General features: G+C 45.2%; 2 protein-coding genes across 2 annotated transcripts in view; both read left to right on the forward strand.

Annotated features, from left to right (window-relative positions):
• Nucleotides 1-453, forward strand: part of LOC306923159 (cytosolic carboxypeptidase 4-like) — a gene marked incomplete at both ends in the record, with an annotated part of 122,152 nt that extends 121,699 nt beyond the window's left edge. Inside the window, 2 exons of the mRNA XM_079501187.1 lie at nt 348-394; nt 429-453. Coding sequence (XP_079357313.1) covers nt 348-394; nt 429-453 — 72 coding nt within the window. The remainder of the gene's footprint in view (nt 1-347; nt 395-428) is intronic.
• Nucleotides 454-2,514: 2,061 nt separating this feature from the next.
• LOC306923287 (cytosolic carboxypeptidase 1-like) overlaps nt 2,515-15,775 on the forward strand; it is a 46,271-nt gene continuing 33,010 nt past the window's right edge. The window contains exons 1-4 of the mRNA XM_079501333.1: nt 2,515-2,556; nt 3,288-3,350; nt 3,753-3,866; nt 13,533-13,675. Coding sequence (XP_079357459.1) covers nt 3,825-3,866; nt 13,533-13,675 — 185 coding nt within the window. The 5' untranslated portion in view covers nt 2,515-2,556; nt 3,288-3,350; nt 3,753-3,824. The remainder of the gene's footprint in view (nt 2,557-3,287; nt 3,351-3,752; nt 3,867-13,532; nt 13,676-15,775) is intronic.

Here is a 15,775-nt window from a genome sequence, read left to right on the forward strand (position 1 = left end):
CTTAGATGGTAAACCTTTGAATGAGAATATGACTAAACGCATGAAGAATATCAAATAGCTGTATAGTTAGTGAAAGATGAGCAGTGACCTACAGTGTATCTATTTTCCCATTCAGACACATTTAACTGTTCAAAAAAGTGCACACTAAATGTGTCTGTCTGTCCGTCCGTCCGTCCGTCTGTCTGTTTCAATATGAGTACACATACCTAGTATGCCGTGTCTGTCTCTTTCAATGTGTACATACACAGTGTGATTTGTCTAACTGTACTCTGCGCGTGTGTGTGTGTGCGTATGCGTGTGTGCGTGCGCGTGCGTGTGTCTCTGTCTGTGTGTGCGTGTGTGTCCAGGTGTTCTGTGACTATCACGGTCACTCCAGGAAGAAGAACGTGTTTCTGTACGGCTGCAGCATTAAGGAGACTCTGTGGCAGTCTGGATCTGATACTGGAGGACTGAAGGAGGACCCTGGATACAGGGTGACTACCGCACGCACACACACACACACACACACACACACACACACAGTCTGGCTCTGATACTGGAGGACTGAAGGAGGACCCTGGATACAGGGTGACTGCCACACACACACACACACACAGTCTGGCTCTGATACTGTAGGACTGAAGGAGGACCCTGGATACAGGGTACGCACGCACACACACAGTCTGGCTCTGATACTGGAGGACTGAAGGAGGACCCTGGATACAGGGTGACTACCGCACGCACACACACACACACAGTCTGGCTCTGATACTGGAGGACTGAAGGAGGACCCTGGATACAGGGTGACTGCCACACACACACACACACACAGTCTGGCTCTGATACTGTAGGACTGAAGGAGGACCCTGGATACAGGGTACGCACGCACACACACAGTCTGGCTCTGATACTGGAGGACTGAAGGAGGACCCTGGATACAGGGTACGCACGCACACACACAGTCTGGCTCTGATACTGGAGGACTGAAGGAGGACCCTGGATACAGGGTGACTGCTGCACACACACACACACACAGTCTGGCTCTGATACTGGAGGACTGAAGGAGGACCCTGGATACAGGGTGACTGCCACACACACACACACACACAGTCTGGCTCTGATACTGGAGGACTGAAGGAGGACCCTGGATACAGGGTGACTGCTGCACGCACACACACACACACACACACAGTCTGGCTCTGATACTGTAGGACTGAAGGAGGACCCTGGATACAGGGTGACTGCCACACACACACACACACACACAGTCTGGCTCTGATACTGTAGGACTGAAGGAGGACCCTGGATACAGGGTACGCACGCACACACACAGTCTGGCTCTGATACTGGAGGACTGAAGGAGGACCCTGGATACAGGGTACGCACGCACACACACAGTCTGGCTCTGATACTGGAGGACTGAAGGAGGACCCTGGATACAGGGTGACTGCTGCACACACACACACACACAGTCTGGCTCTGATACTGTAGGACTGAAGGAGGACCCTGGATACAGGGTGACTACCACACGCACACACACACACACACAGTCTGGCTCTGATACTGTAGGACTGAAGGAGGACCCTGGATACAGGGTGACTGCTGCACGCACGCACACACACACACACACACACACAGTCTGGCTCTGATACTGGAGGACTGAAGGAGGACCCTGGATACAGGGTGACTGCTGCACGCACACACACAGTCTGGCTCTGATACTGGAGGACTGAAGGAGGACCCTGGATACAGGGTGACTGCTGCACGCACACACACACACACACACACAGTCTGGCTCTGATACTGTAGGACTGAAGGAGGACCCTGGATACAGGGTGACTGCTGCACGCACGCACACACACACAGTCTGGCTCTGATACTGTAGGACTGAAGGAGGACCCTGGATACAGGGTGACTGCTGCACGCACGCACACACACACAGTCTGGCTCTGATACTGTAGGACTGAAGGAGGACCCTGGATACAGGGTGACTGCTGCACGCACGCACACACACACACACACACAGTCTGGCTCTGATACTGTAGGACTGAAGGAGGACCCTGGATACAGGGTGACTGCCACACGCACGCACACACACACACACACACACACACACAGTCTGGCTCTGATACTGTAGGACTGAAGGAGGACCCTGGATACAGGGTGACTGCCACACGCACGCACACACACACACACACACACACACACACAGTCTGGCTCTGATACTGTAGGACTGAAGGAGGACCCTGGATACAGGGTGACTGCCGCACGCACACACACACACACACAGTCTGGCTCTGATACTGTAGGACTGAAGGAGGACCCTGGATACAGGGTGACTGCTGCACGCACACACACACACACACACAGTCTGGCTCTGATACTGTAGGACTGAAGGAGGACCCTGGATACAGGGTGACTGCTGCACGCACACACGCACACACACACAGTCTGGCTCTGATACTGTAGGACTGAAGGAGGACCCTGGATACAGGGTGACTGCTGCACGCACACACACACACACACACACAGTCTGGCTCTGATACTGTAGGACTGAAGGAGGACCCTGGATACAGGGTGACTGCCGCACGCACGCACGCACGCACGCACGCACGCACGCACGCACGCACGCACGCACGCACGCACGCACGTGCTGTACTGTACTGTACTGTACTGTACTGTACTGTACTGTACTGTACTGTACTTTGATTATTTTTGGAAAAAATCTTTGAGAAATGACAGTTACCGTGTGGGGGTCCCCAGGGGGTCCCCCGGAACATCCAGACCCCCAGGAACGCGCCCAGGGTGACATATTGATGATATCTTGTATAGTATTTGATATCTTTATTTGTCTTGATGAATTGAATACATAGGAGCACAATGGAAACAAGCCCTCAGGGATTTTTGTGTTATACTTTTAGCATGAACCAGGTTCAGTGGCCTTATGGTTAAGAGTGTCCGCACTAAGACTGGGAGGTCGAGGTTCGATCCCTGGCCGGGTCATACCAAAGACTCAGAAAAAATAGGACCCAGAGTCTCCCTGCTTGGCACTCAGCATCAAGGGTTGGATTGGGGGTACAGTAAGTCCCTGCGACATACTAGCGTTATGTCCAGGTGGTGTTCCTTAGCCTCACGCTAAGGAAACAGGAGATAGGCTTCTGCCCTACGGGCCCTATATGGGATCATGGCTCGGCAAGGCTTATTTTTAGCATGATTGTATAACTGTACCGCTGTACATTTGGCAAACTGTCAATCAATCAATCAATCAATCAATCAATCAATCAATCTCTCTCTCTTTCTCTGTGTAGACTATCCCTAAGACCTTGGATCGTCTCGCTCCAGCCTTCTCTTTCAACAGCTGCAACTATCAGGTAATGATGATAATCACCCCCCCCCCCCCCCCCCCCACACACACACACACACACACACACACACACACACACACACACACACACACACGTATAATAAGGTACATTATTATAAAATAAACCCTGACAGGGGAAAGCGGTAATCCCACTTATTACTTTTGTGAAAGAAATCAATAATTAATTTTAGATGACATATTGTAGGAGAGCTTCTAAGTTTCTGCGTCTGTTATTGATACAGTTGATCTGCTTAAATCAGGGAATAATAGACTGCATAGTGCCACAAAGCAGTGTAATAAAGTCACACTAAACCCTCCTGATCTCAACATACTTTTCAAAATATTGTATGTTAAAAAAAGAAAGAAAACCCCAAAGTGATTTTCTTAAAGGCTACCTTCTACCTTCCAGGTGGAGAAGTCTCGTTCTGCCACAGCCAGGGTGGTGGTCTGGAGGGAGATCGGGGTTCTGAGGAGTTATACCATGGAGAGCACTTACAATGGCTGTGACCAAGGAATATACAAGGTATGTACTCTGTGTGTGCGTGCGTGCGTGCGTGCGTGCGTGCGTGCGTGCGTGCGTGCGTGCGTGCGTGCGTGCGTGCGTGCGTGCGTGCGTGCGTGCGTGCGTGCGTGCGTGCGTGCGTGCGTGCGACCTGATCACCCCTACGGTATATCTCTATATATGGAGCTCAGCTGGCCTGTTCTGACATCATAATGACTGTTCTGACATCTGCATAGACTCCATATTTGGGCATGCCTGACGAAGAACTCCATATATGGGCATAAAAGGGACACAGACATAATAACTGGGTGGGGCATTCATTTCGAACATGCATCGTTCCAAGTAGGCCAGTGCCCAACGGGCACCGCTCTAGTTTAGAAGAATAATGTATGCCGTTTTCTCCACTTTATAGGTGGATGCACTTTATTAGGTCCATGTAGATTGTGACATGGACCTAATTTGAGCATTTTAATTAGAGTCTGGAATCTTTCACTTTCTATTGATAAAAAGTTCTTTTTTCAATTGTGGACGGGAACAGCGAAGCTATTCAACTGTGATTCTCCACTATCTAATGAATAGCAAACGTCCTGAGATTGTCACGACTCTTGAGCAGACCACAGAGGCAGAATAGGACACAAAGGTTTTCAAAGAGGTGATTTACATTATAAAGCCTGTGCACTGATCTGACCATCAGTGTCCATAATGAGAAGAGGAAGACAACATCATCATCATCATCAATAGTCTGATCATCACATAATAGTCCAGGAATTATTTGTTCAATGCTGATTGTGCTCTACTACACCTACGTATGGTACAATCTTGTCTGTTGTTTAGGTCAATGGTAGTCAACCTTTTCAGGTTGTTTAGGTCAATGGTAGTCAACCTTTTCAGGCAGTAGAGTTTTGTATTCTGTGCGGGCAGCGACCGGGAGCCAATGGACGGAGCGGAGAAGGGGGGAGACGTGTGAGAATTTTGGCTGGTTGAAGACCAAGCGGGCTGCGGCATTTTGGATCAGTTGGAGGGGCTTAAGTGCACATGCCGGTAGGCCAGTAAGGAGGGAGTTACAATAGTCAAGTTTTGACAAGACTGTTGTCTGGATTAGGAGCTGGGCTGACTCCTGGGTGAGGAACGGTCTAAGCTGGGAGGAACGGTCTTAGCTGGGAAGAACAGAAGCTCAGTCTTGTCTGGGTTCAGCTTGAGGTAGTTGGAAGACATCCACTGTGAGATGTCAGCCAGGCATGCAGTGATGCGCTCTTCCACCTGGGTGGCAGAGGGGGGGAAGGATAGATACATATTGTGAAACTAGCAGATCAGCAAGTTCACAACGCCTCGCAGGCTATTTTCACATTCCCCCCCTTTCTTTTATTACCTTATATTATTTGACAATTTGTCCAATAATGTTTGACCAATTGTTATGGTATAGTATAGTTTGTTTGTCGTTTTTCATCATGTGGGGACCCCCTGCGGGTCCAGGCCCATGGTTGAGAACCACTGGTTTAGAAACACTAAGAATGTGATTTATAGATATAGCATGGTGTTTATCTACACTAGATGTGATGTTTACCTGGTATCCATACAGTTACCATGAAGCACTACATTGTTTTCTCTGCACTCTATTTTTGTCTATTATTGACATATGACTTATGATTTGTTGAATTGGGGTCAGGTCATTTACTAGTTCAGGGGGACGGGGGGGTCGGCAGCCTAATGCATATCAAACTGAGGGTCCTTGTTGTGGCCCCCGGGTCCTTCAAATGAAAAGGTTGAGATCCACTGCTGTGAGGCATGTCTGCCCACATTATCATCGATCTTCATGTTATACAAACATGAAGGGAACGTGAGCTGATTACCAGAGACGGAATGAATCATTATGAATCGTTTCCTAGGAAACGGTTGCATCGCAACAGCTGAAACACAAACACATTTAAAAAGCACATCAAAACAAACATTGAACTAAAAACAAATTAAACCAAAAATAAAAAATTTTATTTATTTGTATTAATTAATTATTTGACAGGGACAAATTGGACAATACAAAAATATATCAAGTCATAAAAACACGAAACCATTACCGTTGCATTGTGTTTGGGGTTTCTATAGCCGAGTCTATTCTGAGACACCTGTCCCTGGTAAGGCCTTTCTGTACGTTGTAAGTTCTGCTATAGTCCTTGGTTAACTTTGGGACAGACTTTTATTCACACTTACAATGCTGTTGGGGTAAACTCGTGACAACAACAAGATCACTAATTATTTTTGATTTATCTGGCCGCTATAATCGTCTATCATCTCTGCCACTTTTCTAATGAACAAGCTTCTAAACACACCTTTCCACATTTATTTTTTACTGGACAATGCAAATCATTTCAAGTAGGCTATTAATGAGTTCCATACATTTTCACATACTGCTTTCCCTTAAAATAATGTCATCATTTAAGCCACTGTTTCTCATAGTGGGTTCCGCTGACCCTCATTGACCCTTATGGGTCCAACTCCATTCGTTCCCATTCGTTCCCATCTCACAGTTATGGCCAATTAAGACCTGAGGCGGATTCTGCAAATGTCTTTTATTTGTTAGTTTTCCTATCAGTGGTTCTCAAACTTTTTCATTTCAAGGACCCACCAAATGTATATGTATTTGGCCGTGGACCATGATCTCAAAATGTGTAATTTTAGATGTTAGCTACGTACATATATTATATAGCACATTGTTTGGCTATTCAAAAATAGCAGATCTATTAAGAATGAACAAACAAGTGACTCAGCAAATACAGATGGGAAATAAAATAGAGCTATATACTGAAGGTGGAAGGCCAGAACAAAAATGGATTAAACTGGAGTCATTTCATCAGTGGCTCTTGCTTTAACTTTGCTCCCTGATAGATGTTCACCACTGCTGATGGATATCTCCACTTGCCACAGTGAGGTGTGCGTTTTTGTGTCTCTCTTTATTCAATACATCATAGCAAGAAACCTAAGAATCATTCCTCTGTTGCATTACGGAGGAACGAGTTTGTCTTCACAGTCCTCCTCCGGGAGTTTGTCTTTGGAAGCTATTGCAACAAAGTTCTGATGCATTACCCTCATTTATCCTAGAGCTCGACTACAGTAGCATGCTAAAGGACTATATAGTTCACCCCAAAAATTACTTATTTTCGATCATTAATTTTATACACCCCACAAAGCCTTGAATTCATGGAGATTAGTGTGGTTGCCTAAGAGGGCAATCAATCACACTAATCCCTTGCAATTCTGAAGAATTTAAGAATTGTGGTGCATCTCCGGCCGATAGCTGTGAACGGTTTTGCCGACGTACTAATGGGTGACCATTTAAAACATGCATGCTGTAGTTTGCTACTTACATTAATGTACATGCACCAGGGCTGTCAAAGTAGGCTATCTTTTGTTGTTGTTCTTGTTTTTTCGCCCCCTGTCTTCGAAGTAAGACTGGGCAAGCTCTAAACTGACGGCCCGCGTGGCCTAATGGACCCTACGCCGGTGCATTGTCGTAAGCCATATCTAGTATTTTTAGACTCAACTGACTTCAGTTTCCAGCATTTTTGCCATAAACTCATATTTGCCATCTTTGTTTATTTATTATTTCCACTTTACGTGTCCAACAGCCACAGCCAAGGGCTCTGCGGTGACATTTAAGTCTATTATTAATTCCTATCTCTGACAAATCAGCTTTTCTGAGTGCAGGCAGGGTGTTTATCTGCATAACATTATTCTGAGCACACTCCATTTTTATATTCATCTTTTTTCTTTATTTTTGCAGGTGTTATTAGGCTTCCATTGGGGGGGGGGGGGGGTATAGAAGGATGAAATAAGTTTTATTTTACTAAAGGAAATGTGGAGGACATGGAAAGTAAATTCTCTCTGTCAAGTCTGTATATATACGTACCCCCCAGCTAGGGGACATTATTTGCTTGGTCCGTATATATGTCCGTATATATACGGACCCCAACCTATACTCCGTGTATATAATGGTTGAGCCCTACGGCAGCTTTTAACATTGATCCAGTTGCTATGCAACGCCTCCGTCACCGCCAGCTATGGGACGTAAAATCTGATCACCGTTTACCTCGGTTACGAGCAGGATTTTCAAACCTCCATAAGTCGGAATACAGGAGAGCTGTTCTTGGTGGATCTTCAGCCATCCAAAGTTCGGATGTAATTTGTGACTTTGTACTGCGTCACTCCCGACATGTAAATGATTCTGGCGAGAGGTAAACACTGCAGTGCTTGTGCTAATGATACTGAAGTGTGTGTGTTGAGTGTGTGTATGGGGCAGAGGGGCGGGCAAACTCCTCTTAAAGTGACGGCAGCTAGCTAGCGGCAGAGTTTTTTTTTTTAAAGTCTTAATTTAAATTTAAAAATGATGAAAAAATGATGAAATGTTTTGAAAAAAAAAAGAAAAATGTTGAAAATGTCACGCAGCAGCTCAGATTCTGCAACGTCTATTGTGTCTGCAATGTCAGGACTGTCTCTAATGCATTCCTCTGACTGAAAAATGATGAAAAATGATGAAAAATGATGAAAAATGATGATTTCTTTTTGAAAATGTCACGCAGCAGCTCAGATTCTGCAACGTCTATTGTGTCTGCAATGTCAGGACTGTCTCTAATGCATTCCTCTGACTGAAAAATTATGAAAATGATGAAAAATGATGAAAAATGTTGAATTTTTTTTGAAAGATGTTGAAAATGTCACCCAGCAGCTCAGATTCTGCAACATCTATTGTGTCTGTAATGTCAGGACTGTCTCTAATGCATTCCTCTGACTGAAAAATGATAAAAATGTTGAAAGAATGTTGAAAAAATGATGAAAAATGATGAAAAATGTTGAAAATCTTTTGAAAAATGTTGAAAATCTTTTGAAAAATGTTGGAAAATGTTGAAAATGTCACCCAGCAGCTCAGATTCTGCAACGTCTATTGTGTCTGCAATGTCAGGACTGTCTCTAATGCATTCCTCTGACTGAAAAATGATGAAAAAAAACAAAAACAGTAATCAATCTTGGTTTGTGTGTTGTGTTGCGTTGCGTTGCGTTGCGTTGCGTTGTGTTGTGTTGTGTTGTGTTGTGTGGAGTTGCAAAGACACACCCCAAAGATATTTTACATTTCAATTTAAAAGTGTAACTAAATGCAATCTTTCACTGACACCTTATTATATCTAAAGTTGCAGTACAGGGAAACGTATCACCTTTAACCCATTTTGGGTGGGAACCCCTTTTGGTGTTTTAAACATTGTTATAATTTAGCTATTGAAAAATAGCAGATCTACAAGCTCATAGCGCGCCACCGAGTGGCGCGCTACGAGCTTGTAGGTCTGCTATTTTTGAAAAATCGTGAAAATATTTATTTCAGAAAACTGGAGGATTTAGAAGATTTTTTTTAAATTTCAAGGTCAGGCCTAAATGGGTTAAACCTTGGTACAGTATACTATACAGTATATACTGTATTAGGGGTGTAACAATATAGTAACTGCATCAAAAAATCGTAAGTATATCGAAATTTAAAGAGCAACATATCTTATTGTTTGTCTTTGCATCATATTGTTTTGCAATGCAAATTATCAATCTTTGGCAAAACAGTGAATTTGTAGACGGTGGCCAAACATCAGCTGGACCAGTGTTGATTTTGTCACATGGAATGTTTTAGTTTTAATCTAGTTTTTGTCGACTAAACATCATAAGATTTTAGTCGACTAAATCATACAGTTGATTTAGTTGACTAAAATGTATTTTGGTGGGCCTTGATGCCGTCCTAATGGCTGATTTTACACTTGCAGATCTGCTATTTTCAGCCTGCAACCAAGTGTAAAATTACTTGTGTCTTTTACTTATACTCGATCTCTTGTCCACTAGTCCCTTCCTAACATTTTAGTCTAGTTTTTATTTGTTGACGAAATTTTCAATATATTTAGTATCATATACTCATCATAGCTTAGTTTTCATTTAGTTTCCATTTAGTTTCCGTCAGTGAAAAAAGGTAGTCGACAAACATGTTTCGTCGTAGTATTAGTCGACCTAATCAACACTGTTGCACAGTGCAGCACAAACTTTCCCCTCAAATTAATGTATTTTTGCCACAGAACCCCATCTAAAAATATGTTGTGCCAGGGACCCCACCCCCCACCATGCAAGATTTGTGCTGTTAAAATGTTTCCGCAAGATGGGCTATTGTCAAATAGGACCCCGCTTTGAGAACCATTCTAATTGACATGTGACACTTGTTTTTCTATTAGCATATTATGCATGATGCTTCACATCGCCAATTTGAATCTACTATTCTGCGGATCGACTGCTCGCTGAAATGTCAGGTTGAACGTGACAATCAGTGACAATTGCAGCCTGGCATTGAAACGATGGAACAATTTTGGCATTTGGAAGCAGAAGGAATCAGGGAAGAGACGATGAGAGGAGGGAACAACGACACGGGGGAGGTTTACAAGAATTGGGTTGTGAGCTTTTTGCGTCAGTTATTTTCTCTATTCAAAACATTTGAAGAATAGGGTTAACAGAGAGGAAGAGAAAGAGGAAAGGGTCGGGGAAGAGGAGTGTGTGTGTGTGTGTGTGTGTGTGTGTGTGTGTGTGTGTGTGTGTGTGTGTGTGTGTGTGTGTGTGTGTGTGTGTGTGTGTGTGTGTGTGTGTGTGTGTGTGTGTGTGTGTGTGTGTGTGTGTGTGTGTGTGTGTGTGTGTGTGTGTGTGTGTGTGTGTGTTGGGGGGGTGGGAGGGAATTGGGGAGAGGAGAGTATGAGAGGAGTTGATGGCAGTAAATGAATGCTGATGAGAGAGGAGGTGATGTGGAGATAGAGGAGATGAGGCAGGAGAGGAGGAGCTGGTGGAGGTTGAGAGAAGAAAACAGGAGGTGGGGGTTGGGGCAAATGTGACGGAAATGAAGAGAAGTGAAAGACAAGGAGAGGAGAGATAATTGGGATCACACACGCACACACGCACACGCACACACACACACACACACAGACAGACAGACAGACAGACAGACAGACAGACAGACAGACAGACGCGCTCACGCACACACACACACACACACACACACACACACACACACACACACACACACACACACACACACACACACACACACAGAGAGAGAGAGAACATAGCCATTGATTCTGTTTCGAAGGCAAAAGGCAAGGTCTCTATACATGCGGCACATGTAAACCTTCCGTATGCTCTAAATTATTGAAGACCCATCTCTCTCTCTCTCTCACACACACACACACACACACACACACACACACACACACACACACACACACACACACACACACACACACTGACAAAGCTGATTGGGTCAATACATTAAGGGTCTCGTGGGAAATAGACCATCTATTGTGAAACTAAACACACATGCACAAGCGTGTACAGACACACGCTTGTGCACATTTTCCTTACGTACACACACACACACACGCACACACACACACACACACACACACACACACACACACACACACACACACACACACACACACACACACACACACACACACACACACACACACACACACACACACACACCCTCGGGCACGCCATGCTGTTTTGCATGCAGGCCATGCAGCTGCATTCCACTTATCTGCAGATGCAATGGAGAGAGGGGGGGGGGGGGGGGGGTTGAGGGGAGAGATAGAGAGAGTGGAGGGGGGGGGGGGGGGGGGTACAGGATGAATGGATGGTGAATAGAGGATGGGGAATAGAAAGAGATGGATGGATGATGGTGGGAGAAAGTGGATGATAAAAATACCACCCGTGTGAAGTGAGGGGCGCTCTTATCATCGTACGCACATCATCATGATGCAATATGGGAACTATGTCTATTTGCTCAGACACTGACGTAAAGTTCTCAATTCACTGTCAATGGGAATTTAATGTTTGTGTAAGACAAAAATAGCCGATTTGTTCAGACACTATGACGTACAATTCTCCATTCATTGTCAATGGGAATTTAATGTTTGTGTAAGACGAAAATAGCCGATTTGTTCAGACACTATGACGTACAATTCTCCATGCATTGTCAATGGGAATTTAATATTTGTGTAAGACGAAAATCTACCCTAATAGCTGAATATAGGAGGGGCTAGCAACCCTCATAAAAAAGATGTAGTGAAATGTGTGGTTATACGGTAGAGTAAGCAGAGAGGGGGCGCTAGAGAGGAGGGGATGGTAAGTCACAACCTGTAAACTGTAGAGTAAGCAGAGAGGGGGCGCTAGAGAGGAGGGGATGGTAAGTCACAACCTGTAAACTGTAGAGTAAGCGCTAGAGAGGAGGGGATGGTAAGTCACAACCTGTAAACTGTAGAGTAAGCAGAGAGGGGGCGCTAGAGAGGAGGGGATGGTAAGTCACAACCTGTAAACTGTAGAGTAAGCAGAGAGGGGGCGCTAGAGAGGAGGGGATGGTAAGTCACAACCTGTAAACTGTAGAGTAAGCAGAGAGGGGGCGCTAGAGAGGAGGGGCTGGTAAGTCACAACCTGTAAACTGTAGAGTAAGCAGAGAGGGGGCGCTAGAGAGGAGGGGCTGGTAAGTCACAACCTGTAAACTGTAGAGTAAGCAGAGAGGGGGCGCTAGAGAGGAGGGGCTGGTAAGTCACAACCTGTAAACTGTAGAGTAAGCGCTAGAGAGGAGGGGCTGGTAAGTCACAACCTTTAAACTGACACCTGTATAGAAACACAGTCCATTCTAAGCACATGGAAGTAGCTTTACCACCGACCCGACTCAAGGCATGATGTCATGATACTATAGGTGCACATTATGAGGAATAGGTGAACATTTGTTTTTAGTTTTTCTGCCTTTATTGATAGTATCAAGTGAAGATAAGACAGGAAAGAGGGAGAAGGGGAGAGACATGCAGCAAAGGTCGTCATGAACGGGACTCGAACACGCGACACGCTGTCAGGCCAAAGCCTACATGTGGCATGCGCTGCCCTGGACCGCTTGGCCATCGGGCGCCCAATAGGTGAACATTCTGCCATAAGTATACATCTCACGGAAAGAGATGAAGAAGAGGGACAAAAGGAGGTGGCCAAGGATAGAACCTTGGGGGACTCCACTCAGCGACATATTCTATGGTTTAACCCATTTAGGCCTGACCTCAAAATTAAAAAAGAAATCTTCTAAATCCTCCAGTTTTCTGAAATAAATATTTTCACGATTTTTCAAAAATAGCAGACCTACAAGCTCGTAGCGCGCCACTCAGGTGACAAGTGTGGAACCTCACTTCAAGCGGAACTAAACGTCATATCATTTCAAGTTTTTTTTATTTAAATTTTGACAGTTTGGGGCACTTTTCTGATTACATGTTTTTTTGGTATTCTTAATTAAATGTCATTACCAATTTGGATGAGAAATTATGGCTTTGAGGCGTGCAAATTAATCTAGTGTGAAATGCCAGAAGAAAACATAATTGAAAGGTAACAAGCTAACAAACTTGTCATCAGCACTCACAGATAACGCGGTTATTTTTGCCTCCAGACTTTTACCCGCTGACTTGTTAAGTAGCCTAACAGTTTATAGCTGAGCGGAGAACCGTTCCTGTGGCACCCATAAATCATGATGTGCTGATGTGCTTATGCTGACTCTCGCACACGTGTGTGTCTGTGTGTGTGCGTGTGTGTGTGTGTGTGTGTGTCTATGTCTGTGTGTGTGTGTGTGCGTGTCCGTCCTTCCAGGGCTTGCAGACAGGCACCAGAGAGCTGCAGGACATGGGGGTGAAGTTCTGCCACAGTCTGCTGTCTGTGAGGAGAAACGTGCCCTCTCTGTACAGCAGCAGGCGGCTGGTCGACCACATCGACCTCGACCACAACTCACATAAGTATGCTAGCACACTCTACACGCACGCACGAATGAACGGGCACGCACGCACGCACGCTTCTCTGACTTTTTATTGTATTTCATTTCAAGGAACAGTTCAGAGAGGAGATTGTTTGCACATCTTTATCTGTACCTATTGCTGGAAAAGAAAATTGTGCTTTTGCTGTGAGGGGGAAAACAACAACGTTATAGGAGCGGCTGCACATGAACCTCACAGAGAAGGTGAACAGACCTGAACCAGGGCTTGGCTGAGTGGCTCATATCGATGTTTTGTCCTACAGTAGAAGCCTATTTGCACGTCAGTTCTGGAGGTGAGATGTGTTAAAGATGCGTAAAATTGACACTGAGGATTTGACAGTTCATACACACGAATGCGAGAAGTGAGGATACAGGGATTTCGATGCCTTAAGGCTTGCTTACTATTGAGTAGCTACATGTATGGAGCTACGGTATAGGCAGACAGGTATTTCAGGCTTGTTTATGAACAACTATCTCTCTCACTGTCTCTCTCTCTGTCTCTCTCTCTCTCTCTCTCTCTCTCTCTCTCTCTCTCTCTCTCTCTCTCTCTCTAACAATTTATTTGTGTCCACACACATAGGGAGAGCATACATAGTCTTTCGCCATTTTTAATACCAGTTACTGCAGACAGCATTGACATTTCCGATTCATAAAACATTTAAAGACAGACTAAAACTAAATCAAACACAGGAGCAATGCTGTTGTGCAGACTTTTATTATTTTGGGTCACGGCCTACCCACTACCAGGCCCACTCAGGCACTCAGTCAGTAACTAACTGATTGTTGTTGTCTGTCTCTGCTGATCTGTCGGTCTGATGCTCCTGTTTTGTCTAGTGTGTGCCTCTCTGTCTGTCTGTCTGTCTGTCTGTCTGTCTGTCTGTCTGTCTGTCTGTCTGTCTGTCTGTCTGTCTGTCTGTCTGTCTGTCTGTCTGTCTGTCTGACATACAGGAACACAAATAGTTTAGGTGCAGTAAAGGTTACATTCACAAACTCATGGACATGTCCTCATGATACAACACACATGTCACTCAGCACTCCATGGGCACAAGCAGAAGCAGTGGCAGCTCTGCCATATAGGGCAGGAGAGATGGCACACTTTGCCAGCCTTTTCTGCTTCGTCTTTGGGCAGGCATCCGAAGTTGTCGAAACCCTCCGACAACCAGTCCGTGGGTACCTTATGTCCTAGGAATCACCATAGGAAACAAAGTTCTTAGTCTTGCTCTGTTGCTTAGTGTTAAAGCGCTCTCTGTAGTTGTTCTGGTGCATGTGCCTGGAAGTCCACCCATTGCTATTCCGGGGTTAGTCCGACAGCGGACGGACACGGACATACCGCTGGGAGGCCGCCGAGTCTACCTTGCCTTTCTTCCCAGTAAGCTGTTCATGGGAGCGGCCGTCGGGTAGCGTTGACTGATTCCACTGGTGAATAGTGCCTTCTTGTATGAAAGTTACATAGTCCACAGAAGTTGCAAATGCATCCATGCACCTACGTACTACATTGGCGATGGTAGTTACAATGGAGCAGTTTAACGTCATGCCCAGGACACGCACGCACGCAAACGATTTGTTTTGCCCTTCGGGGCAACCACACTAATCAGCAGCACCATGTACTTTAATGTGCTTGTGTGCGTGTGCAATTTCTTTCCACAATGATACGTTCATCTCCTCTGTTTGATTGATACGGTAGGACCTCACTCACCTCAGCACCCAGTTTTATGGTGCTGTCTGTACTGGATAGCAGCAGTGTGGTTCGTGCATTTTGATGGTTTTACTAAGCTGGTGTTCAAAAGAGGCTCGGGCTTGGCTCAGATGTTTCCAGTCTCTATCCATCCTTGCACATTTGTGTTCATCTGTAAACCATGCAGTTGTTTCCCCAAAGATGTTAACACCTCTTGGAAATAGCTGCATGGTTTATAGAACACATAGCTGAAGCTCAGTGGCGTGCACAGACATTTTGAGGGGTATGTGCTCAGCAGATCAAGTGGTAAAAGGGGCACCTTGTGCGGCACATGGAACTGTCAGCTGCCTTAATAGTGTGTGACATTTATAGATTTTGGGCCATAAATAATATTAGTACAAAACAAAA

This window comes from Electrona antarctica (assembly GCF_951216825.1).
Source record: "Electrona antarctica genome assembly, chromosome: 5".
NCBI lineage: Eukaryota > Metazoa > Chordata > Actinopteri > Myctophiformes > Myctophidae > Electrona > Electrona antarctica.